The sequence below is a fragment of the Choloepus didactylus genome, chromosome 8 (assembly GCF_015220235.1).
Source record: "Choloepus didactylus isolate mChoDid1 chromosome 8, mChoDid1.pri, whole genome shotgun sequence".
Classification (NCBI taxonomy): Eukaryota; Metazoa; Chordata; class Mammalia; order Pilosa; family Megalonychidae; genus Choloepus; species Choloepus didactylus.
In genome coordinates, this window is record NC_051314.1 from 61,171,427 (window position 1) to 61,198,427 (window position 27,001).

Genomic DNA, 27,001 nt, shown 5'->3' on the forward strand with positions numbered 1-27,001 from the left:
AGAACTTTTAGGTATCTTCAACTTCCTATTTCCCTCCCATGTATCTGAATCCTAAACTGCTTGGAAGACTACCACTGACACTTGATAGAAAAAAGCGATGAAAGAACAGAAAGTAACAACTTTGGACATTAGTTTGTATGAATTCACTTGAACAAAGAACTTTTCTGCAAGGTCCCTACAGGCACTGTTGGTTGTGACTGGCAAATTGGCTTTGACTCAAATTCTCTTATGGTGAACAATCAACTAAATCCAAAAGTATTCCATATAAAATATTGATGAATTTTGTTCTACACCGACCATAATGAGCCACTTCAAGCAAACACAATAGGACAGTAATTTGGATTTTTTTCTTGATGAGCTTCGAGGTAATCATCATCGTCTTGATAACTTGATACTGGAACAGCAGATATAAGTAGATTTAATTTTTTGGAACAATTGCAACAACTTTAGACAAAAACCCAAATCCTTAAAAACGTTCAAATCAGTTTGGAAAGGGTTACACATCTACAGTGTTTTAAATGTATAGCCCTGTATACCTTTCTATACCAGTTTTGCCCTCTAATGAATAAACATAATGTCTTCTTTACCCATCTCACAGGGTTGTTGTGGGTATGAATTGAAATCACATATATGTGAGCATTTAAAAAAAAAAATCTAAGAATTATATACATTCAAGGAAATAGAGCAATATGATAAATTCAAATTCATCCTCAACACACTCTGCCTGGCACAGCAGACACTGTGCAACCTATAATCACTTAATCTGCTCCCCTCAGCAACGCCCCTGGATTCCAGGGGAGATCCATTCACAAAGAAGACAATGTATATGGCGCCCCTGCAGGTACTTGGAATATGAAACAGCATTAGTAGTAATTTGGGGCCTACTCTGTTTAAGCTTGGAATGGAAAGCTGGAATGTCTTTGCTTGAATATTGGACTTCTAAAGCAGCAGCTCAAGAGCATATTAGGAAAGCTTGTGCTGCTCTGAGGAAATCAATATTTCAAACTTTTCTGAAAGGCTACAGAAAATGGGCCTGAGAGCTCTGGCAGAACTACGCAAAGTGGCCCACCAATCAGCAGCATCAGCATCACCTGGAAGTTTGTTAGAACTGTGTATTCTTGGGCATCCCAGAGGTACTGAATCAAAAACTGTGGCTAGGGCCCAAAAATGTGTATTTTAACAAACTCTCCAGGAGATTCTTAGGCACAATAATGTTTGAGGACCACTCCTTCATGCTACATATTTCTGGTCCTGAGCTACCCCTTCCATAGCAGACAGAAGCCTCTGCTGCATCTCATCTACAGGTGATACAGGCAGTGCTCCACAAACTGACTCCTTTGAGTAAGTAAAAATTTATCTGAATTCCAGAAGAGGTGGGGGTTGGATGGTGGGTGGTTGCAGTCAGAAACAGCGAAGAGCCGGTGAAAAGGGAGATGGTACCTGGGAGAGCTCTACTCTAACACTTTTGCCAGGCTTGCAACTGCAGTTCTTCTATTGTCTTTCCCTCTTGCCTGAGAGTTTACCTCCTCCTGGCAGAGCAGCGGAGTTAAAGAGGAGTTCTTGGGGACACGCCTATTTCTATTCTTCTGGAAAAGAAACTGGAATAATTTATTAGGTTTCTAAAGGAGGAAACCGTAGAGTGTCTTTGAAGGGCGGACAAAAGAAATCAACCCTCCCCCTCGTATCACAGCACTCCAAACCAGGTTTAATTATGTGTTTAAGAAGGAAGGTGGAGCTAACGTAAAGCCTAGTAATTAACTAGGGGATTGGAAAGAACTCCACTGGGGATTGCTCCCAAAAACAAAGACCTGGGAAGTAGTCTGTTCTCTGGAGTAAACCTTAATTTCCATTAAATTGGTCAATTTACACTACAGGACCATAATACACTTCCTTAGCTACTTGGATTGACAACTCAGATAAACAGTTCCTGAGTCCTGCCCACCATTCTCTCTCCAAGGATAATTCTGACAAATTTGGCCTCCTGAAAGCCTGCAACTCATCTAATAACCTCTGCTATTTGGAGGACTGAGTTCTTAGTCCACAAAATAAATTGGAATTTGTGAAATGCGGTTTGCAGTACTCCATTTAATGTGGGTCAGATGTCGTAACATCTTTAATTGTCAAATTTTTCTTCCCATCATTCATTCTGGGGCTGAAACTGGCAGAAGCAGGACATGGCCTAAGAGGCCATATCTGGCTCTTTTGTAAAATATAGGCTGGTCTGTCCTCGGCCAAATCCATAATACATATACCTGTGTAGTGTCTCTGGAATCTCAGGGGCACCGGACATGTTCTGTGGACATTTCTAAAGCTCACTGATTCAAACAATGCCATTTCTTAAATTCAGTTTTTCTCTTGGTTGGTTTCAACCTTAAACAATTACATAGACTCAAAAGTCCGCATTCATTTTCACATCTGTGTTTTGAGGTTAGAATGAAATAATTATCAAAGAGATACTTCAAGTTGGCAGGGAAGGGTCAGTGTTATTATGATTATTCTTCTTCTCACTGTTGTTGTTAGGTGATCTTTATCTTTCCCAGAACACCAGTAGAATAGGGTATTCTCCTTAGCCAAAAACTCTGGCTAGGAGAAAGCTACCAAATCTGGAATATAATCAATTTTTAGAAAACAAGAACTTAGTGAATAACATGACAGCAAAATCTATACTGAAAATAACTTAGTTTTTTTAGTATTCATACTGAATATGAACTTCAGAATCTTTCAACTCCTCAAAATCATTCTGATGCGCTAAATTATCATCATGCTTTAGATACAAGGAAGGGTTGATTATCACACAGTTCTGGCAAACAGAATGCTAAAGAGTAGAGGCCCCTCTAGTATTTTTGTGTATATTTGTTCAACAGTTATAGCTTAGATTTGTAGGAGCCACCAGCAGGAAAGACCTTGTCACCAGGTAAATTACTCAAAGCATGCAGGTGACTAGCAAATTGCCTAATTCAGGCCTGAGTTACACAGCTCAGGGCAGAAATTTTCATCATATCTAATCTATGCTAACTCAGAATAGAATGGCATTGTCTCTCTTTATTTCTTCCTATTAGAAATCAGAAATCAACAAAACCTGGGTTTTCAGACTTGACTTTAAATCAAATTTGTTAGTGAAGCAAAGCAACTTCAGTGTGCATCAGATGAGATGTCCAAGATAGCACTGAACCCTACTGAAGGATGGACTCAGCAGCTTTGGGATTGGCTGAAAACAAAGGAGAAAGCTGCACCTCCTTTTGCCCCAGAGGAGGTTCATTTGCCACTGGTTATATTACACCCCATAAAAATGCAGCCTGGGGCATATACCCTCCAGGCTCATAGCCCTGCCGTCACCCTGGGACATCTAAACATAGAAGTGTTTTACCTCATTTCCATCATTACTTCACTTCCATTAAAACACTGAGATGTAGTTTAAGGATTTCCACTAAGAGGTGGCCTATTATTTTTAATAGACTGCAAGAATTACACTGAGGCCCCTTTGTTTCTGAATAGCTCCAGGAAAGCAGTGGAAAGTGGCAAGACTCCACCTCCCCTAACAGGCAGAACTTCTTCCCAGGGCCTCAGGTTAACAGCCACATACCTGGGCATGCCCATAACAAACAGTTTTCCCAGTTGGAGTTGGCATGTCCTCCAAGTATCATTTCAAAGACCACAACAACACAGCCGCTCCTTGGGCCATCAGAACCTGTGGTTACCTGTTACCTCATGCCCCTGGCATTCTCAACGGTGGCCAACCTGACCTCACACAGCTGCAGCTGTAGCTGACAGCAACTTTATGCCTCTGTGGCTGCCAAGGCTCTGGTCCACAGCTGTGACCAATCATTTATTCAGCAAAATGTGCCAAGCCATTACTATGTGCTAGGCAATGTCCCAGATGGTCCTGGGGTCACCAACCATGTTGGGGCATGAAAATGCCTTCTTGCCATCTTCCCCACCCCATGGGCCTTGAGATCAGAGAGAACTGGGTTATAATTCAGGTTCCAAAATTTATGAGTGGTGTGATCATATATGAGTTACTCAGCCTCTTGAGTCTCAGTTCCCATAAGTGTAAAGAATGAAATGATGCTATGTAGAAATTTAGTCCGGCTCTTAAAATATGGTGTAAAACCAGGGTTTCTCAATCTTGTCACTGTTGACATTTTGGAGGGATAATTCTTTGTTGTGGGGCTGTTCTGTGTGTTTTAGGGTATTTACCAGCATCCCTGGCCTCTATCCACTGCATGCCAGTGCCTGCTCCCCTCACTTGTGAAAACCAAAAATATTTCCAGACATTGCCAAATATCAGTCACTTCTGGGTGAGAACCATCATGCAATACTAAAATAATGGGATCTGCTATTACTCTCATCATTATCACTGAGAAATAGCATACTTCAAGCATGCTCTTTAAAATACAAATTCTACCTACAGGGAGAAAAATTAAAGACCTAAAGCTTACCCTTAGAAAAATTAAAGAACTAAAGCTTACCCTTACAATGATCCTTTCGGAGATGTGGGCAGCCAACAGATAGACCTGGTCTTGGTTAGCAGCATAGAGTCCAACAACCAACATGAAATATCTAATTCAGAAACAGCAGAGCAATGCAAACACATCAGGGAACAGACATATCATTTGTGCAATCAAATGCCACCCAACAGTTATTCCAGAGTGAATTTACCTAGAAGGGTTTGTGTATTTAAAGGTTGCCTTTTCTCTTCTTCTCTAAGTTGGCCCTCCCGTGAAATGAGAAAGAAGTTGGTTCTCTCCCTATTTTTGTGGGTTGGCCCTTTGCCCAGTTTGAGGTATTTGCAAACAGTTCTGCAGGCCCCAAAGCACCAGGAATGCAGCCCTCACTGGGGAGGCATCTGATAGGAGTCTGGGCTCAGCTCATGGGCTGACTTGGGGCATGCCTCTCTCTCCCTCTTGCATTCCTTGGCCTTCAGCACAGCACTGCTCACAAACACACACACTGCAGGAAATTGCCTTAGGTATCCATTCATCCAAAGTCCCCAAGCTGCATGTCCTAGGCCTGAAGTTTTGCCAGACCACAGTAGATCCTGCCCATCCCAACCTGCTTCCTGCCAAGTATCCTGCACCCTTCACCTCCTCAGGTCAGGACTTCAGCCAAGACCTGAACCCTCCCCTCCATTTGCTTCCAAGGTAATTTCATCTCTATTATTTCAATTGCTTCTCCCCATGTTCCCTTGACAAGAAGAATTTTAAGATTAGACCATCTCTTGAAATTCAAAACAAAAACTTTCCCTATCAGAGAAGCTTTTGCTTTAAGAACTTCATGAGAAAAGCTCTGCCAACCTTCTCTGTAACACTCTATAGATTCTCCAGTCCCTTCAGGAATATGAGTTCCCCCTTCTCTCTAAAGTAAATCAATAATAGTAACAATTATCATCATCATTATTATTAGCAACCATCTTTTGAGTGCCCAAAATGTGTCACACACCAAGCTAAGTACTTTGCCTTATTTCATTTCAATCCTCACAACCCTATTGAAGTAAGTAGTATATCATTATAGCCTCTGTTTTATAGAATAAGAAAATGATTCTCAGACAGGTTAAGTAACATGTTCAAGGTCAACCAGCCAGCTGGTAAATGGCAGAATTAAATATTCAAACTCAATTCTGCCCAACTCCAAAACCTGTTCTAAACCAAGATTCTCAAATGTGAGTGTGTATCAGAATTATCCAGAGCACTTGTTAAAAGACAAATTGCTGAGCCCCACCCCCCAGAAGTTTTGATTCAGCAAGTCTGGAGTGAGGCCAGAGAGCCTGCATTTCTAACAAGTTCCCAGGTGATGCCAGTGATGCTGCTCTGGGTGCCACCCTTTGAGAACTACAAGTCTAAATCATTAGCGCAAATGTATTTTCTGTTTTAATCAAAGTGGCTATAGACGACCTCCAGGACTCAGAGCAATATGACTGGCACAGCTTTGTGAGATACAGTCAATCCTCAGCCCTCAAGCAACAAGGAGACATAAATATATGGCAACTCTGGAGAACCACGGAGAAAAGCAAAGCAAGCAAGTTTAGGGCTCGGCAGGATAGTGGGCCTGGTGGGGAGTGAGGATGAAAGAAGAAAGGTGTCTAATGGCAAATGTAATATGTTAATAAAGTGACAGAGAGAGGAGAGGGAAGTGGCTGAGGGGGGCCCAGTTTGCCGGATGGTGGGGCCAAGAGGATCTGAGGGGCCTCAGGGCACTGCTCAGTCACGCGAACTAACCGCCACACTGAGAGTACAAAGCGATGTCAGTACCTCTGATCAGGATTTGGTTTTCCCTTCTTTCTCATGTTATTTGCTGTGGTTTCGCTGAAGTGTAATCTTCCAAGCGTAACTTTGGTGACCTGGTCGGCCAGAAGGTCAACTCTAAAACAAACAGCAGAAATACCAAGAGACTGTAAGAGAACACAGTGTCTTTGATCATGTCTAAGCCATTCTCAAGCAGGTTCAGTCCCCAGCTCACTGCACCATGCTGAAGACAATTCATTCCAGCTGATTATTAGTCAGCTATCCACAGCATGGTCCAGAATGGCTTCCAAGGAAGGCCACAGGATAACCCTTGAATGGTAAGAAATGCTCATCCAGCAGAAGCTCAAGCCTGGAGTTTCTGACTCATAAGGACTGTGGGCTCCATATACCACAAATGGCTTCTTCTACGCCCACGTGGGGGAGAAAAGACATATTTCTTTTATGCCTCTCTGCCATAGCCCTCATCTCCTAACTGAAGGAGTTTCCCCAGGTGAGCATCTTTAAACCCTCTTCACATACTTGTCCTCTCCTAGCTTGGCTGTGGGAGGCAGCTTCCTCCTAAGGGAGACCACCCACAGTCTGCCCTGACAAGGAAGAACCGGAAGTCCCAGGTGAGCTCAGGCTGTGTTTGTGGAAAGGGGCATCCGCCTGAGCGGTGGTAGAGCTACTGCCCGGTCTGGGCCAACAGTAGGACCAGCTTCTTCTCAGTGCAAATAGAACTGACTCAGGGTAAAAACAGTGAGATGTTTCAGCTCCACCTTGCCCCCTACCAATCAGTCAAAAAGCAAACTCCAGTCCAAGTCATTCTGCAGGAAGAACTCTAGCTTTGGACCCCATATTGGATAGTCCCAGTTATGTCGGTTTTCCATCTTGGGACCCATTCAGCAATCTATCAATGTAGCTTTAAAAAATAAGGAAATATAAATTGTCAGCACAGTAGGGATCCAGAACCTTGAAATTAATTCAATCAGCCTTGTGCTGATTTAAATAAAAAAGTAAAAGAAAAATCCACCAATAATCTCTCAAGGAACCAAAATTGGTAGTAAGGTGGTTAGCAAGGTTGTTGTAATAAACGATTATTAAAATAATGGTGATTTTAAAAAGAACTTTTTATAAATAATTGTTTTGTAATTACTTCAATGCATTTTACCAATTTCATTTTTGTTGATAGGTGTGTGTTCATAAGGTATTGTTTTTAATTTAGTTTCTATAGTGGGTGTCATTTTAAATAAGCAAGATAAATTGGGCAATAGGAATTCAGAAACTCTTACTTAACAGGATTGAAAATCCTTTTGCTTCTGTCTGCTTGGGACTGTTCAATAGCAATTATTTGATTGGTGGCTTCTACCTGTATAGAACAATAAAAAAATAAAAATAAATTACCTAATAAATTAATTAACTTATTAATTTTAAATGTTCATTAATAAAGAATGTTCAAGTACTTGAAAAATTTTCCAAGGCACCATCCTAGGCACTGGGCAGGAGGGATGGGTCAGTGAAAGGACATATAAGACCATAGCCCCTGATTTAATGCAGTGTGCTATTGGTGAGAAAAGAAATAAATACCTGTGACATTAAACAATGAAAACACATGACAGCAGAGCATTTCAAGTAGGCAATGTGGGCTGGAAGATGATTGAAATATCAGGAGCAAAAACAAGAGCAAGACAGCACAAAGCATCCATTCATTCATTCATTCATTCATCCTATAAATACTTATTGAGTGCCTACTATGCACCAGACAGAGCTCTAGGCATTGGGGATAAAAAATGAACAAAATTAACAAAACCTAGCTTACATTTTAAGATGAAGAAATAATGATAAACTAACTAAATAAAATATATAGGGAGTGAGACAATTATTCTCTTCTTAATAACAAACTCTTCTTTTTATTCAGTGACACTGACAAACCAGGACTGTCAAATACTGCTTGTGAGTGTTCACATTGTAACAATCTTTCTGGAAAGAAGATGGGCAACCTACATCAGATGCTTGAATGATGTTTATATCATATCTGCTTTTGGAATTTATCTTCATGCAAAGATGCATGCATACGGATGTTCACTACAGTGTTATTAACAATTATGAAAAATTGGAAATACAATTTCCAAGAATACGGGAATTGATATGACACATCCATACAATGTAAAACTGTATCATCTTTGTAAATTGTATTTTATATAGAGTCTTTAATAATATAATATAATATTAATAATATGAGATTAATTTTAATAACAGAAAAAAAACATGAAAAATTAGGCTACCAAATAGTATAGTCAGTAAGACACCAAAATAAATAAATTTTACTTTTTTCATACTTTTCCATTATGTTCCAAGATTTTCACAATGGATTCATATCACTTCCATAATCAGAAAATATCTTTTGTGGTTTTTGTGTGTTTGTTGTTTTGGGTTTTGTTGAAGAGCTCAGTTTGGAGCTAGGGCAGCTAATGAGTTCAGAGGACAGCCCACTTTTAGGAGACTCTGCCTAAGATCAGATATAACACCCAAACAAAATATGCAGCCAATGGGTGTTTCTCACAAGAAGGAGCTGGATATGAGATATCATTTAATAAATGAACCACTCAGAAACCAGACTACCTGTGTTCTAAACCCAGCTCTACCGTTTACCACCTGGGATGAATTGTGCAATGTGACTGGGCCTCAGTCTCCCCAGGTCTTCCCCAGGGCTCTGTCAGCAGTGGGAACCAGGAAATGCAACAACACTTTGCTCGCTCTGTGCTGCTCCCCTTGCCCGTTTCACATACGGGTTGTTGAGTGACTGCCACAGTATGGGCACCAATAGGTTCTCAATACTCATTTTTTGAATGAATGCTGCCTTTCTTCCTCAACTATAGTGATAATATTTTCTTGGAAGCACTAAAAATGAATAGCATTTAAGAGCTGAAGGGGATCTTAGAGATTATCTAGCTTTACTTGTTCACTTTACAGGTAAGAAAACTAAATGCTAAAGAAGTTAAAGGATTTGTTCAGGATCGTATTGCTGGTTAAGTGCAGAACCACATCAAGAAAGTGAAATATCTCTGGCTATAGGGAAAGAAATCATTATACCATACTTTGTTGCCTCCCTTCCACCATTGCCACCTGAAAGCCTAAATCTGGAAAGGAATGCATTTTTATGAGGTGGTTGGAAATAAGTAAAAAATAGTTTTATGAAGAGAAGGGCTTATCAGGAAAAAATCAGGATTATAAAAAATTAGTCAAGTCTTGACTACTACTTCAACATCTTTATCCAACATTTTAAAGTCTCTGAAAAATCACTGACCTCTTCCTATGAAAAAATTTTTATTTGAATCAAGAAATAACCATTCTTATTTACAAAGTTATTCTAATCCCAAGTAGCATCAAGTAGCACAGTTAATGAAAAGGAATGATATTAATAATAAAAACATGTTATATCCAAATATATTACACTATATTTTTTAGTAAGTCTTAATGTGGCATACTAAAAATGCCCTCGAATTCTTTGACTCTCCTTTTATGGAGAGATGGCATCTATGTCCCCTCCCCTTGAATCTGGGTGGTTTCTGTGACTAAAGTGATACTGTGCCCGTGTCTGAGTCCAGTCTTATGAAATGAGCACCTTCCACTTCCTAAATCTTAGAGCTCTTGTTCCTAGAAACCATCCACTATGCAGCGACGAAGCACAAGCTGTACCACAGACAGGCCACATGGAGAGGAGCCAAGGCGCCCAGCTACAGCCCCATCTAAGCCATAGCCAATGGCCAACACAAACTTGCCAGCCATGTGAAAGAGCCTTCTTGGAAGTGGCCCCAGTCCCACATGGGCTGCCCCAGCCGATGCCTCATGAACTGGATGAGCTATCATAGCCAAGCCCTGAATAATTTGCAGATTTGTGACCCAAATAAATGATTGTTATTGTTTTAAGTCACTAAATTTAGGGATAATTTGTTATGCAGCAATAGACACCAGAATACTTGTTAAATGTTGACTGAATTAAATTGAATAAGAAACTTACCTTAACTCCAAAAGCTTTCAAGTAAAATGTTTCTATTGGCTTCAGGTCCATTTGGGTTTTGACAAATTTTGGACTTCCCCAAACCTGGATATGGATGGTTATCTGAAAATGGTTCTTCTTTTGGCAAACAAAAGCTTCATCTGCTGGTGAAAAATTAAATCCTTTGTCTGTGACAACTCGATAGCCTACATCAGGGCTACGAAAAGAGAAAACAGGAAACCAGTTGTACGAATAGTTTCTACACATTTTCTTTCATTAACGATATTGATTGTAAACATTTCAAGAAAATGCATTGTGGAAAATGCCTTTTGCTATATTTAATCAATCAACTTTCTTGAATTTTTACTGAGGAAATGAAAATGGTATTTCAAAACACAGCTGGCTCCTGCTTTTTATCTTCCCAGAGGGAAGAAGAGCAATTCTTGCCAAATGGAAGCATTGTTTCCTCAGACTGCCTTTGCCCTTTGTGCTTTCTAGAAAAACGTAATACAACAGAAAAACATAGGCTAGGAGTTGGGAAGTCACTGCCTTACTCAGGCTTGTGAAATATCTGGGATAGAATTAATCTCTTTCTTCCTTCTAAAAAAAGTAGCTAAATTTAATCAGCGACACCACACTCAAATAATCGCTCAGATGACTGAATACCTAGTCTTCTGGTCGGCAAACATAAAAGCAGACTGGTCAGAATGATCAGGAACAGGTAAGGTTAACCAGAGCCAGTCAGACTACTTATTGAAAATCTGTTTTCACTACAGCTAGGTCATTTTCTTTTTATCTTCCCTATCTGCTAGTAGCACTGAAAACCTACTCTAGTGGTTACTTCTGCAGAAAGGAATGAGATGGTGGTGGGGTGGCTAACCAGACTTTTGCTTTAATCCTATAGTTGAATCATTTTCAATAGCAATGTTTTGAGTATTGCATATTTAATTAAATACTTTTTAAATGTTAATAAAAAGAAAATATATTAAATGCCTAACGCTTATTAACTAGAGAAAAGAATGTAAAAGTTGAAAATTTCTTCGGTGAGTTTTCCCCTTACACATTGTAGGTACGGAAAATGATTTGAATTCATCAAGTTTCCTAAGTGTGGGTTCTTCCTTAGGGAAGAGGCTTCTTCCCAGACCAAAGGTGGTGGAGGGCAGCACACAGGGCTTGTGCTAACTCTCTACTATGTGGTTCTTTGCATCCTGGGATTTCAATTTGGATGGCTGCCATTATAATGAACATAGAGTTTCTAAATTTTCCTCTAATTCAGAGACAAAATATTAATGGGTCTCCTGGGAAGACAGTGTTCATGTTTTTAACAAGTTAAGCTGCAGGGTATATTGACAATGAACTTGAGGGTACTGATTTGCAGCACTGATGCTGAGGATGTTCACTGGCTAACAATTCAATGTGACCCAAAAAATTTTTCTATGAATTGTAAATTAATTACAGGATTAAATGATAGTGATTTGCAAAATCTCCATTTGCCAGCTTTTAGCTTAAAGTGGGCATATGATTCCAGAAAGATACCCTCTCCGTCCATCATTTAGTGGGTAAATTATAATGAGTTGAATTACAAGGCTGGATTCCGCTAGGCCAGAAGCCTATTTACTATTTAGGATGCAAAGTATAAGCAGTGAGACAAACACCTTCTCATTTACCCATAGCATTTGATCAAGACTGGCATCAAAGCCCAAATACTTGGATTTAGTCCTGAGAATAGCACTGCCTTGCTCCCCTCACTCTCCAGCCCACCCCAACGCATTCCAAAGGCCACTTACAGTTTTTCATAATGACTGTTTAACAAGCTGTGCCAGGGAGCGCTTTGGTAAGGCTGCCACTTGAGAGCAGGAGAGCAGTGGTCCGCAGGCATCACACACTGACCCTCACTGTCCTGGTCCTGTACTTCACTGCCATAACTCCTACTTGTCACTGCAATGAAATTGGTGGGTTAGATCTTCTCTGCCAGTACCTTTTACTTAGACTCACAAACTGATGCAAAGAATTAATGGATAGGCCATGTATTTACATATGGTTAACATGGAACGATGCCCAGTATTAGGGGCAGGAGGCATGCTGCTAGCCTTGCGTCCTCATCTGTAAAAAGAGCAACAGCAGCTTGGGCTCAGTGTTCCTAAAATGCTGGCTGGGCCTCCCAGTATCTATCTATTCTACTTCCTGCCATAGTGTCTCTTCACTTCCAGTGGTTCCGATGAAAGTCCACTGCCAGCTCCAGGCAGGTAGGTGACCCTAGGTTTGGGTGAAGTGCAGCATTTAGTACTTGCACTAGTAAGTGCAGCAGTGTGGACACAGCCTAATCCAATCCGAGCAGAGTGAATCTCAGACTTCAGGGAATGGAGGTTCAAAGATGCTCACTCTTTTCCACTGGATCTGAACTTGTGAGATACACCTCCAAGCTCTGTTGGCACCATTTAGAGACCATGAGGGAAAAGCCTGTCTGGGAATGAAGCCAGCACAGCAGAAGGCAGAGTTAAGAATGGAGGGTACCCCGGTCCTAATGATATGATCTGAGTTCTGGGAACCAACCCTAAACTCCTTGCTTACAGAGCCCCCCTTTTTAGGCTTAAGGTAGTTTGATGTTTTTTGCTTTTCATTTTTGATTTTTAATTGCGACCAACACATAATTTGTTTAGGGGTCCCTTGTGGCACCAAGAATCAATGGTACAACTAGTTTTTTGAACTTCAATATTTATTTACTTAGTATTGTCTACTTCTATCATCTGCAAAATAGAAATGAAAAACCCATGTCCTGCCCATCTTACCACATTACACAAGCAGAGAAAATGAGATAATAGAAGCGAAAGCACTTTCAGAAGCTAAAACCAAGATAAAGTAACAGAGAAGATCTTGTTAGTATGTAATATCAACCATATGAAATTGCCACTTTTGTAGGTCAAAATTACCCAAACAAGGGCAATTTCACATGTACAACCTACTATTTTTGTATAATCCTTGGAAGTTGTTTGACTTGAGTATGGCTCCCAAACTGTACAATTCAACCTAAGGCAGTTCTTATGCAAAATGCTATTGGTATGTTTGGTGTTTCCTTTTTCTTTTAACTGCTCTCTCATCACTCATGCCTGACATCAGAATTGAAAGGGAAATAGTGGCAGTTTGTAAGACCAGACGCAGGCTGTAAGCAACAATGCAGAAATATGCCATTGGCTTCTATGGAGTATATACTTAGCCCGCAGATTGAAAAATGCCTGAAAAAAAAGGGCTGGGTTTTCTCTTACTCATCTAACCTTTCCTTTCTTCATAGTTACATTGAGAACTTCCTAAAATAAATAAATAATAAAACTTTTCAGGTTGCTCTTCATCCCTAAAGTCATAGAAAATGCATTTTTCTTGGGGTATCTCTATCACACATCACCTAAGCAAAACATCTTTTTGGGGGGCTTTGTAACACACCCTTTTTGGAAACTCTTCTCAAAATCCCAAAAGATTATTTCACAGCTTAGAGTAACAGAGGTGGGCAATGCAAGGAGCTCTTTCTTCCCCCATCTTTCCAAAAGCTGCCTAGCCTAAAAGCTCCTCAAAAACAAAAAACAAAAAACCCTCTTCCATGGTTCTCCTGCTTATACCAAATGCAGAGAAAGGGGGAAAACAGTTCTTCCATTTTTCCTTCTTCTTGCCTACAATTGAAAGAGTTATTAAAGGAAGGGTCAAGGGCTTGGAGTCTGGAATTAAAAGGCCTTGGATTTGAATTGCAACTCTGCACTCAACGGCTGTACAATCTGTGGAAAATAATTCAAGCTCTCTGAACTTCAGTTTCCTCATCTGCAGAATGGGCATAACAATATATGATTCCTCCCAGGGTTGTTGAAAGGATTCAGTGAGCAATGTGTATAAAGCCTTCAGCACAGTGTCTGCCATCAGTGAGAGTTTAGAGAGTGTTGCCTTTAGTTGTTGTTAGCGGCATTGTCATTATCCTGTGTACTTGTTTCAGCTCAGGTGGCTCAGTTATTCCTAAGAAGTCTGGGCAAATAATTCTGTTCTTGGCCTCCAAGGCAACTCTATCTAATGTGAGATAATTCATATAATGTGCCTGACTGAATGCCAGTCTAACTCAGGCTCTTCCCACTCAAGTGTGAGAGCAAGTTCAGTGTGCCTGCAGAATGGTGGAGTGGGGGGTGGAAGTGGGAGGGAAGGAAGCCCCACCCCTCTAGATGCTGATGGGGTGGATCAGCAGTGGGCAGGAGGCATTGTCCTCAAGGACAACTTCATTTCCTGCCCTTTCCCATAATAGCAGCAAGGGTACAGCAGCAGCCCCTTCAACAGGAGTGATGTAGCTGAGGCTACCCTGGGAGCTGGATTTCAGCTGGTGAGATCCCAGGTACCAGAATCCAGGACCCCAGGCCCACACTGAATGCCAGATACAAACCTGAACCCAGTGTTGGGACTTAAAAATTATCATGAATACTAATAATACTATCTGCTACTCCTGAGTGCTTTCTGTACTATAGGCACTGTCCTAGACATTTTATATATCTCATGAACTCCTTAAATCACCTTTATGGTAAGGATCCTTTTTTCAGTAACCTTTTTTTAATTGAAAGATGAAGTACATGAAAAAAAAAGTGCACCAATCATGAGAACACAGCTTGATAATTTTTATAATATGAATTTGAATGTGTAACTATCAACTAGATCAAGAAATAAGACACTTTCAGCAACCCAGAAGACACCCTCATGCCTCCTTCCAATTATGACTCCCTCCTCCTGCCCAAGAGTAAATAGACTCCTGAAATCCAACACTGTAGAGGAGTCTACGGAAATGGAATCATATGGCATATATTCCTGGGCGCTGGGTTTCTTTTGCTCAACATTATGTTTATCAGATTCATTCATTATAGTGGCAAATGGTAGTGATTTGTACTTTTCATTGCTGTTCAGCACTGCATTGTATAAATATACCACAATTTATCCTGCCATTGATGGTCATTTGGGTTATTTTCAGTTTTGGGTTATGTTAAGTAATTCTTCTATGGACATTTTCATGCACGTCTTTTGGTGGGTAAATGTATACATTTCTGTAGGTATATTCCTAAGGGCTAAATCTCTGGGTCATAGGACACATTTTAGTAGAAGCTGTCAAACAGATTTCTAAAGTGATTAGCAGGTAAGAATTCTTAATCTCATTTGGCAAATGTGGAATCTGAAGTTCAAAGTCCTGAAATAATTTACCCAGTGTTACAGTGTTAAGTGGAAGAGATGGGATTAAAACCTTGTTCTTCCCTTCATGCTATACTGAAGATTTCTTGAGAAAATCTAACAGCAGAAAGAAGCAGAAGTGTGAAAACAGCAAACTACTTGCCCGAGAATACCTTTCAAAATACGTTCTTGTACATTACTTTATAAAAACGTTGGTGATGGATGAACTAGAAATTATGATTCCCACTTGAACCATAAGATTCATAAGAAAAGTAAGACTTGGAAAGTCTCTAATTGCTGGAAAGATGAGACAGGCACTTTTTCTGACCCTACAATCTGAATTCAGCTGTTGCACCTCTCATTGTGAGCCAAAGGCCACACTCTGAGGCTGGAAAACCCTTTTGTATTTGAATTTCAGACCATGTGGGGCCAGGAACCAGCAAGCAGGAGCCTGCCACCAGCTGCTTCCTCTCTAAACAAGAATTTACATCTGCCCCTACTATGATGCAGTAATTCTATATTGTGAGTCCTATTTAAATGGGGGGGGATCTTGGAACACTTGGCCAAAGTATACTGCTTGGTAGAAGGCCATCAGAAAAGCCTTACTGATTGATTTAAAACATCTGTCATCAAAATCAGCACTCCTACTCCTGCCTACAAGAATGACAAAAGCTCCTCCTTCATCTACCAATGTACCATTTCCCCAGGACCTTTATGAAAATTCTCTGCCTCTGCAAATTGAAGTTATCCACTAGAAAACTTTTGCTAAAAAAATATAAACTATAATCAAAATATGGAATTTGGATTAACTAAGTTTTTGCCTTTTCTTTTTTTGACCTTTGGCATCTGCTCATTTTCATTCTGTAACTGTTGTCTTGAACTAATTATCTTTAACCAGCTTTTCAGTGATTTTTGAACAGAACTTAAACAAGGGATTCAGGATTTCCTATCTGTCAGGATATTTCAGTTACTTTTTCATGGCTATTTTCTGGAGAAAAATCAATGCCCTCTTTGGGGATAGGCAACAGAAAACAATCAAAGGATGGAGCTTTAACACTGTAATAGCCAGGATGATTTGAACAGCAATCTGGTTTGATGAGGAAACTCTTGGTGGCTTTGGGGGACTTGCCCAGTATCCCTCAGTGAGTTGGTGCATTTGTAGGAGAGCGAACAGAAGGCTCTCTCATCTGGCTGGGAATTTACTCAGCCTTTTGTGTTTGAGAATCATGATGAAGTTGCTGGGTGGATGTCAGGAAGAAATTAGGGTAACCTCACATGGAAAGATGGATTATGAGCTCTATATTACCAGGAAAGCAAACTTTAATTAGCATTTTGTGTTTCTAGGGTTGAAAAAGAAGAGTTGTGCAACTGTGGGCCATGTGGAGTCATGTAAAAGGAGAGAAGGCAGACAGAGGCTCAGTTTATACAGGGACTGGATGCCCAGAGCAACACTGACGTGGCACTCCCGGGGATGGCAATGTGTGGGACTTGGCCGAGGGGGTGAAGCCATCATTCCCCACAGCCCATGCTGGAGCAGGCCAGGCATCTCCGAGAGGACCAGCTCTTACTGTGCAGCTCTGGAAAGCAAAGGCATCTATCTGTGTGGGTAGATCACATCTTTCACCACCTGGATTAGAAAGCCACATGCATCTCCTTTCAGAGCAGTGTAAACTTCGGGAGTTTGAGGACAGTAGTGGGAGGGGGAGCCCCAAGAGGGAACTCTTACTAACCTGACACATGGTGGGGTGGAAGAGATATGACTTGCTACCCCAAACTTGGGGCACTGTTCACACTGCCTATATTTGAGTATTTACAATAGAATTTGCCTGGGGTATTACCTTTTTTCCTTGTAAATGCCATAGCAATTACTCTGAAAATTCTAAAGTTCAAGGCTTCAGATTCCATAAAACCAATTCGTTCTCAAGTTGATAGTGTTTCTAAGCTCAAAACGTGATGTGTCACATGTTACATAAGACAAAGACAAAGGGCAAAGCAGGCTGACCACTTAGGCCTCAGATGATTCTGATGAAAGACTTCTAAAATGATTTTTCAAAACTTCAAAGATCTACTGGGAAGGTGCTGATTCGAAGTAACCGCTAGGAAACTTGGCTTTCTGCCTTCCCGCCCTACTGGAGAAATCCTCTGGAGTCTTGCTTCTCAGAGCACCTTCTATGAAGCAGCAGCATCAGCATCACTTGGGAGCTTATTAGAAATGGGGAATCTCAGACCCCACCTCAGATTTATTGAATCAGAGTCTGTATTTTAACAAGATCCCACTGTTACTCCTGTGCACATTAAAGTGTAGAAGTATTGCCCTAAAAGCAAAGGGTGTAGCAGCAGGCTCTGGAAGGTGCTGCCCAGGCCTGGGTCCCCTGAGACAAGTTGCTGTTGAAATGAAATGAGTGGCATTTCACCTCCTCCTCCAGAGAAAGAGAAATATGTCCCTTCCTGGGTGCTCCTGTATGATCCCACCGAACACTCTGCACAAGACATTATGTCAAGAGAGAAGATACAAATTCCCAGTGCCTATCATAGCTCTTCTATGAGAAAGAAAATAATTTTGTATGGCTGCTCAAAGGCCAGTGAAAAGCCTTGATTTAATGGCAAAGGCTGCGAGGGCACCAACTGTTCATTGCCCTGGGTTTGCTCACTTGGTTTGGAGTGGGGTGCCCACACGTGGCAGTCCCCAAAGTCTTCCGGCAACTCTGTGTGCTTTCTCTTCTTGGTGGATGGCAATGCAGCTCTAAAATCAAGAAACCAAAATGAAGGTTAGAATTCTCTTTAGCTCTCCATGTTGCGTGAAATCATATTTAATTTTCCAGGTCTCTGCTCTCTGCCCTACGTCGAATTCCAATTAGTTGAGGTTCCTTGAGCCCTGCTAGTCTGAAACTTAGTTTTCCTCTATCCATTGGATCTGGAATTCACCTACTTGAAAATTAAACTGACAACATTTTCAAAGGCAGAGGACTCATTGGGACAGAGAAGATATAGACAAAATATTGGTATATATTTGACACCTGGATATTTTTTTCACATGGAACTTTACTACAATTTTTGATGTCTTTTACTCTTTTTGCCTTCCTCTAGTTCCAGAAGGATGAATTAAAGGGATAAAAAGTTGGGGTGAGGGAAGAGAGAAGAAAAGAATATTAGATAATGCTTAATCAACAGATTTCTTTTCTGCATGCTCATTCACAAATTCCCTTAAGTACTCTAGCTGAGGCTGCATAAATAGTGCTTCTTCCATCATCCAAAATCTCCCTATATATTTCTGACATTTTAACTTTTCATTGAATGAGGACCTTGGGTTTAGAGGGTTTTTAATTAAAAGATTGTCTGAAGTCAAGAGCCCTGGGTCCTTGTCATGTGTGACACGTGTCTCAACACTGCCATCTCCTGGAGGTTTCCGCAGCTCATTCCCTCGACTGTCCCTGCCCGGGGAGGAGAGGGGGTGCCTGACTGCTCTGAGGCTTTCGGCTGTGGTCCTTCATTTTCCTTACCCAGGGCTGTGGCACAGAGGCTGCTGATGGTGAGAACAAGGTATCCCCAGATGGGAGGACACAGATTGGTCCAGGGCAGCCACAGGGTGATTGATGTTTGGGTAGCAGTTGGGAAAGCCGCCACGGGTATGGCCGGAGTTGCTCATTTCAGGTGTACTCTGGGGCAGCTGTGAAGGCACCGTCCCAGGAGCAGCTGCAGAGTGGAGAAAGGGAGCTGGAGTCTTCCCAGCTGTAGGTCTCAGAGGTCGGCAGCATGTACCTGGGGGAGCAACAAGTGAGACACGTCTCTCTCTTGCTCACCACCCAGAGTCCAAGGCTAGTTACAATGCAACATGTGCTGAAGGTGGGTCTCACTCACCTTTGACCTGTGGAGGAGAGCATGGGTCTGATGCAGAATAGGGTGGGGTATCTGGTAGCTGACGTTGCCTGGGGATCAGAGACATGTGTTGCTTTTTCTTAAAAAAAAGGTATTTCATCATTATAATTTTTGTCATGAACAGGAGGCAGGACCCAGTGTACAGCACCCACAGTGATGGTTATCAGGTGCTCCAAAGGGGCCAAAAGCCATTAGACCATGATCAGGGTCATATCGAGATTGAGCAGCCTTTGAATGAGGCAGACCTGGGTTTGATTCCCAGCTCTTCCACTTCCTAGCTGTCTATCCATGAACAAGTAGTTAACCTTTCCAGGGCTCAGTTTTCTCATCTACAAAATAGGAATAATTATTACACCTACCTCATAGCATTGTTATGAGAATTAAATGAGATAATGTGTGTAAAGCCCATAACTTCATGCCCCAAACATGGTGAGTGCTCAATACAATTTAATTAATATAGTATTGCTTCTTAACATTCTCAAAACATGTTGCACATGCTATTTGGACTAAGGCAATATAAAATAATAATGCTAAAGCAGTAGTTTTACATCTTTTCTCTGGGGAAATCCCAAAGTTCTTGGAAGAAGCTCCAGGGGCTTTATGAAAGAAGAATTTTTTAATGCTTAGAAAAATTTTAAAGTTTCTGTTTTATATATTTAGGTGCCAATAAAATTTCACTTAAAAAGAAAAGAAAACAATGAGTACCATAACTTAAAAAGTGTGAAACTAGAGCCCCAAAAGACCTACAAGTTCTCTTAAAACTCAGAAACTCTGTTGTTCTAAGTAAAAGCCATACATAAGCATCACAGTCCCACCACCACCACTTGAGTCTCTCACTTGGAGAATAAGCTATCTTGTTTTTTCCTGGTTCACTAAGATTACAACATAATAAAATGAAGAGAAATCTTTTTTTTTTTTTCATTCACTAGAAAAGTTATGTCTTCTCCCCAAATTGGTCTTTTATAATTTTTTCACTTCCTGTTATTTAAGGAAAAGAGAACATACATTTATCTCCCTTCAAAAAACCCCACCTAAATGAAAGTAAAAGAATAAGGAAGTATAAACACAAAAGAACAAGGAGTACATGAGCTGAGACCACAGCAAACTGTATTTCAATAACACTGTGGAAGAGAGAAATAGGATGGATAGCAATTGAGCTAGAAGAATGCAAAAAGCAAAAATATAACTGCCTGGGGATTGCAGAGGGGGCATACGAGTCAATGAGAAGTAACCCAATTTGAACAAGAGAACTCCAAAAAAGCTCAGGACATTGGAGTCACCAGGAATCCTTGAATTCAGGGGGAGGATAGGAGTGAAAACAAAAGGATTGGTTGAAAGTTTGAAGTAGTTGGACCTTTAGATCCAGTTTCCCACTTTGCACAGCTAGGCAACTACCACCATCACCCCAATAGAACTTGTAAAATTTGCTCTTTGGAGAAACTGAACAAGAGAGACTGAAGCCATGGGTGAGCTGCTGGAATAAAACTGGAAGGATTACTTAAAATTCTAGGTGCTAAACTGTGAGACTCTTCCTCAACTTTGCTTCACATGCATTCAAGCAGATTTGCCTCAGATAAGAAATTAGGGGACTATTCCCTAGAAAACAACTGAATATCTTCATGGGGAAAAAAAATTATTCTGAAGTCACCCAAGGAAATAGCCCGTCTGCCTGATCATGCTACAGTGAAACTCATTGTTTGAGAATAATGTACTTAGAACTTCTTAAACAGGAAAAATGCTTCATGAAGGATACCATTTTCTGAAAGCTTTTGACATTAAAGACAGAGAACAAAATAACCAGAGAAATAAAAAATACAAAAGAATCACAGAGTGTGCTTCTGCTTCTTATATGACTGGTAAATTCCTACCAGACCGGATGCTCCCACCAACAAAAACTATAAACTCAAGGGAGTGGGGGAGCTACCTGGAAACACTAGAAAGTAGACAAAAGCAAGCAGATTCTGAAAGAACACTGAAACTTGAAAGAAGGGAATGCATAAGCTGTTTTTAGCTTTAAGGCAGGCTGATTTGCCAAATATAGTTTACAGTTTGAGTTTAGGCAAATTAACTGCCTGCTGAAACAAAAGTATATATACTCTTCAGAGGAATATAAAAGAATCCAGACATTCACAATATCCGGGACACAATTAAGAATTACTCAACAAATGAAGAACCAGAAAAATGTGATGTAGCATTGAGGGAAAGAAAAATTAATAGATACCAATGCAGAGATGATCCAGATACTGGAATTCACAGACAAGGATTTTAAAGCAGCTATTATAACTAAGCTTAGGGGAGTACAGGAAAATATGCTTGCAAAGAATGGAAAAATACAAAATTTCAGCAAAGAAATAGAAACTATAAAAAATAACTAAATGGAAATTATAGAAATGAAAAATTTTAGGAATGCAAATAAAAATTTAAAAATTCATTGGGTGGGCTTAACAGCTGAACTTGAAGATAGATTGATATAAATTATCCAATGTAAAGGAAAGAGGGGAAGGAATGAATTTAAAACTGACAGGAAAAAAGACTCATGAATCTATGGTGAGGATGGAGTAGAAAGAAGAATAAAGATATAATTGCCCAAAACAGCACAAATGTGGATAAAGACACATATTTACAAATTCAAGATGCTCAGGGAATCCAAAGCAAGGTAAATATAGAGAAAAACCACACCTAGACCATCAGAGTTAAATTGCTGTAAATTAACAAAAAAAAAAAAAAAAAATCACACCCAGAATACCTTTTTTTTTAATCATCATTTTATTGAGATATATTCACATACCACGCAGTCATACAAAACAAATCGTACTTTCGATTGTTTACAGTACCATTACATAGTTGTACATTCATCACCTAAATCAATCCCTGACACCTTCATTAGCACACACACAAAAATAACAAGAATAATAATTAGAGTGAAAAAGAGCAATTGAAGTAAAAAAGAACACTGGGTACCTTTGTCTGTTTGTTTCCTTCCCCTATTTTTCTACTCATCCATCCATAAACTAGACAAAGTGGAGTGTGGTCCTTATGGCTTTCCCAATCCCATTGTCACCCCTCATAAGCTACATTTTTATACAACTGTCTTCAAGATTCATGGGTTCTGGGTTGTAGTTTGATAGTTTCAGGTATCCACCACCAGCTACCCCAATTCTTTGGAACCTAAAAAGGGTTGTCTAAAGTGTGCGTAAGAGTGCCCACCAGAGTGACCTCTCGGCTCCTTTTGGAATCTCTCTGCCACCGAAGCCCATTCCACTTCCCTTCACATCCCCCTTTTGGTCAAGAAAATGTTCTCCGCCCCACGACGCCGGGTCCACACTCCTCCCCGGGAGTCACACTCCACGCTGCCAGGGAGATCCACTCCCCCGGGCGTCCGATCCCACGTAGGGGGGAGGGCAGTGATTTCACCTTTCAAGTTGGCTTAGCCAGAGAGAGAGGGCCACATCTGAGCAACAAAGAGGCACTCAGGAGGAGACTCTTAGGCACAAATATAGGGAGGCCTAGCCTCTCCTTTGCAGCAACCGTCTTCCCAAGGGTAAAGCTTATGGTAGAGGGCTCAACCCATCAAACCACCAGTCCCCTATGTCTGTGGTCATGTTAGCAACCATGGAGGTGGGGTAGGCGAATACCCCTGCACAGAATACCCTTTTGTAGCTCAGATGTGGTCTGTATCTCTAAGCCAACTCTGCAAATTAACTCACTACCCTCCCCACTATGTGGGACACGACTCCGAGGGATGAACCTGGCTCTGGCCCTGGCATTGTGGATTGAGGATGCCTTCTTGACCAAAAGGGGGAAAATAAATGTAACAAAATAAAGTTTCAGTGGCTAAAAGATTTCAGGCAGATTTGAGAGGTCATTCTGGAGGTTATTCTTATGCATTATACAGATATTCCTTTTTAATTTCTAGGGTATTAGAACAGCTAGAAGGAATTACCTGAAACTGTTGAACTATAATGGAATAGCCTTGATTCTTGATGATAATTGTATAAGTGTGTGACTGTGATTGTGAAAACCTTGTGACTGACACTCCCTGGATTAGCGTATGGGCAGATGAGAAATAAAATAAAGACAAAATACATATAAATAATAGGACAGGGGAATAAGAGATATGGGACATTTGGGGTGTTCTTTTTTATTCTTTTTTATTTTTATTTTATTCTTTTTTTTTGGAATAATGAAAATGTTCAAAAATTGATTGTGGTGATGAATGCACAAGTATATAAAATCTCATTAAAAAAGATACCAAGATAAAGAGTATCACCATAGATAAAGAGGAATATTGCATAATGATAAAAGAGTCATTTCATTAAGAAGGCATAGCAATCATGATTGTTTATGTACCTAATAACAGAGCTTCAAAATACATGAAGCAAAAATTGACAGAGTTAAAGGGAGAAATATATAATTGTATAATTGTACAATCATAGTTGGAGATTTAATATCTGTTTCTCATTGATTGATAGAAAAAAGTAGAACAAACTGATAAGAACAAAAGTCAGTGAAGATATAGTTAATCTGAGGCATGTCTTTAAGAAGAAAAAAAACTGATCAATTTTAATGTTGAGAGAAATTTTGCAGTTTTTTTCAGAGAATTTTAGGGAAGAATTAATGATAGCTACATTTGAAGCCAAACAAATTGTTAAAACAGTAATTCAAGAAAAACAAAAAGTTCAAGAAAGAAAATGTAATCATAGTAAATTATATGTGAGTATACAGTGATAATAACGTAAACCCTGATTATTGATCTAACCAAAAATTTTTATATAACTTTATGATATTAGAAGCCTGAGTGTAGACGTGAGTGTACAGATGCAGTAATCCTCCTAGAAGTTGATATTAAAATCTAATCTAAAAATGTATAAATCAAGAACAGCAACATTGAAACATTATTTAGACATAGAGTGGTAGAAATATCCAAAAGAGTTGAAAGTGAGTACCTCTGGGATAGCAGGACTCAGGGGTGTGGGGAGAAATGGGGCAAGGAATTGTTCATTTTCATTATAAGCCATATACTCTGGTAAATCTGCAAATTAAATTTTGTGATTGATTCTGCAATCTTACGATTTCACCTTTAAGGTCATAGACAGCTGTTTAGTTACTCTTACAGCAAAGACACCACTGAATTCCATGTTTAATAAAAACTGAAAATGACAAGTAAATTATCAAGTCATTCAAGAAATATGGCCTAGCATAATATAAATGGGAATACAATGCTCCCTCCAACAGCACTTGTGGAGAACCAAAGGTTCCTGGGTTAAATGACAGCAATATATGTTGGTGGTTTTAAAATAAGGAATTTAAAATTTTAAAGGCTTTCCTTATTATATTTTACTCCCTTCCAAAATTCACCACAACGACTCCTTTATTTCATTGCATTTTATACCTTTCGATGCTCAATGCATTTTAATATTCAGAGAATTTGAGGAAAGAGTTAATGAAAAATTAATTCGAAGGCTACCTTCAAAACTTAACAAATATTAAAAGAAGGCAAGGATTAACTTCAAGAAAACCACTGTAGTTTGGTGTTGTTTCTGAATTGCTAAACTCCTGCCTACTCACAATCCCCATGTCAGGAATCCCAGCAATGCACATCAGACTGTTTTTGGTCTTCGTGCTCTGAATTTGTTTACTACACTAAAAAGATTTCCACAATGTGGATCTAGGGAGCAACAGACACAATGGGTCACTCATTGAGTGGATATTGCTGTCTTTCACTTTTGTAGAAGATAGTTGTAATAATCAACAGATTCTTAGCTGCTGATGAAAAATAGAACAATCAAAAGCATGGTTACCACTTAGCCTAACATATTCTAAACCCCTTCCTTTCAGACAGGCACATGTTTTTATCTGTTGGAGGGTGAAATGCCATTTCCTGTGTGCTTATGACTCCACAGGCCCTATGTGACTATTCAGCTGGGACTACTCACAGCTCAACAGTACAGTTCCCACTTTTCTCTAATGACTACCCAGTGCCTTCACACACCACCAACCTCCTCTTCCCAAAGTCCTATTGCACCTCACAGTGAGCTCAGCTCAACAAAGTGCCTGGTATAAGTCAGTACTTAATGAGTAGGACTTACTGCTTTTCTACACTACTCATGGCCATGTATATGCTGCATATATAAATTCATATATAAATAGAGGGGTTTCCTGACTACTCCATCTAAAATAGCAGCCTTCACTCACCCATCTCTTTCTACCCCCTCCCTTACCTTTCTTCTGATCATGGTTGTGGTTAAGTTATTAATTTTTCAAAACTCACAGACTATATCAAATAATTGAATATTACTGTATGCAAGTTTAAAAATTAATTTTATAAAAGAAAGTTGGAATGGCTATAGTAATACCAGATAATAAGAGCTGAAATCAATGAAATAGACAACAGAAAAACAATCAAGAATATAAATTTAACCAAAATCTTTGAATGGTTGAGAAAACTGATAAACCTTTTGCCAGACTGAAGGAAAAACAAAAAAAAAAAGCTAGAAGACACAGATTACTGGTATCAAGAATGACAAAAAGGATCATCACTATAGATCCTACAGACATTAAATGTATAACCCAGAAATATGAACAACTTTATGTCAATGAATTTGAACAACTGAGATGAAATGGAAAAATTCATTGAAAAACTACCTAAGCTGATAACTACTAATAGAAACCTGAAGAGCTCCATATCTACTAAAGAAATTGAATTTGTGGTAAAAACAACAAAAAACCTTCTAACAAAGAAAACTGCAGGTCCAAATGACTTACTGGTGAAATCTGCCAAACATTTGTAGAAGAAATAATACAAATTCTACCCAAGTTCTTCTGGAAAATAGAAGAAGAGGGAATACTTCCCAACTCAATTAATTATTTCATAATTTTAAAAACCTCAAGTGAAGAACAATGCTCTCATTACTTACAAGGCCCCCAAATCGAAGTCATTGCCCAAGAACTCCTCCAGCAGGCTTGTATCTAGGGCTGTGTTCCCCAGAGTGCCGTTGGCCCCTTGAGCTGCAAAGGTAAATAGAAATCTTGAGATCCATGAGGATTTCAGAACCAGTGAACCCATGTCAAGAATATTGACAACCTTACAACCTAGAATTTAAGCACCTAAATGGAATAATGCATTTGTTGAGAAAGTGGTTTTTCTTCCTTTCAAACATTTTCTTCCAAAATCTCTTAAGATGTCAGCCTCCTTCAGCAAGCATTCCCTGCCTGCCCAAGGCTGCTTTAGGCACCCCTTTATATGTGCATCCATAATACCATGTTCTTTCCCATATAAACTATTACAATTGCTTGCTTTTGTGTTCTCTCTCTAAAGTCTTTGAGGGTAAGGACACTTACTGTATCTTACTGTATCCACAAGGATCTCTGGCATAAAATAGACAGGCAATAAATATTTATTGACTAAATGGGTAGATGGAGGGACCAATGGATGGATGGATGGAAGGCTTGGTGGTTAGATGAAGTATTTTTGGTTAAATTTAACAAGAAATTCAATATCTTGCTTCACATTTTTGTTATACTTCCAAAAATGTAACACAATAGTTCTGTCCCTTTTGTTGTTTTACAAAATGAAAATTAATTTATTGGCTTCTTTCTGGTTATACTAAAGGTGTCGGAATTAAACAAGAATAAAAATACAAGACTACATATCGTAAAGGAGGAAAAAACTATTTGAAGATAACATAAATCTATACCTTGCAAACTCAAGAAACAACTGACA

General features: G+C 39.7%; 1 protein-coding gene across 4 annotated transcripts in view; it reads right to left on the minus strand.

Annotated features, from left to right (window-relative positions):
- Positions 1-27,001, minus strand: part of MYRFL (myelin regulatory factor like) — a 117,534-nt gene that overhangs the window by 62,531 nt on the left and 28,002 nt on the right. For 3 of the 4 annotated variants that reach the window (XM_037848076.1, XM_037848078.1, XM_037848079.1), the window contains exons 1-9: positions 26,196-26,515; positions 19,261-19,328; positions 18,903-19,161; positions 18,054-18,145; positions 12,009-12,159; positions 10,243-10,438; positions 7,514-7,590; positions 6,249-6,359; positions 4,470-4,560 (exon numbers count right to left, since the gene is read on the minus strand). In XM_037848076.1, the coding sequence (XP_037704004.1) occupies positions 4,470-4,560; positions 6,249-6,359; positions 7,514-7,590; positions 10,243-10,438; positions 12,009-12,159; positions 18,054-18,145; positions 18,903-19,161; positions 19,261-19,328; positions 26,196-26,344 (1,194 nt within the window). In that variant the 5' untranslated portion in view covers positions 26,345-26,515. Of the gene's footprint in view, positions 1-4,469; positions 4,561-6,248; positions 6,360-7,513; positions 7,591-10,242; positions 10,439-12,008; positions 12,160-18,053; positions 18,146-18,902; positions 19,162-19,260; positions 19,329-26,195; positions 26,516-27,001 lie in introns of those variants that run through there. The other variant, XM_037848077.1, reaches the window with a different exon arrangement.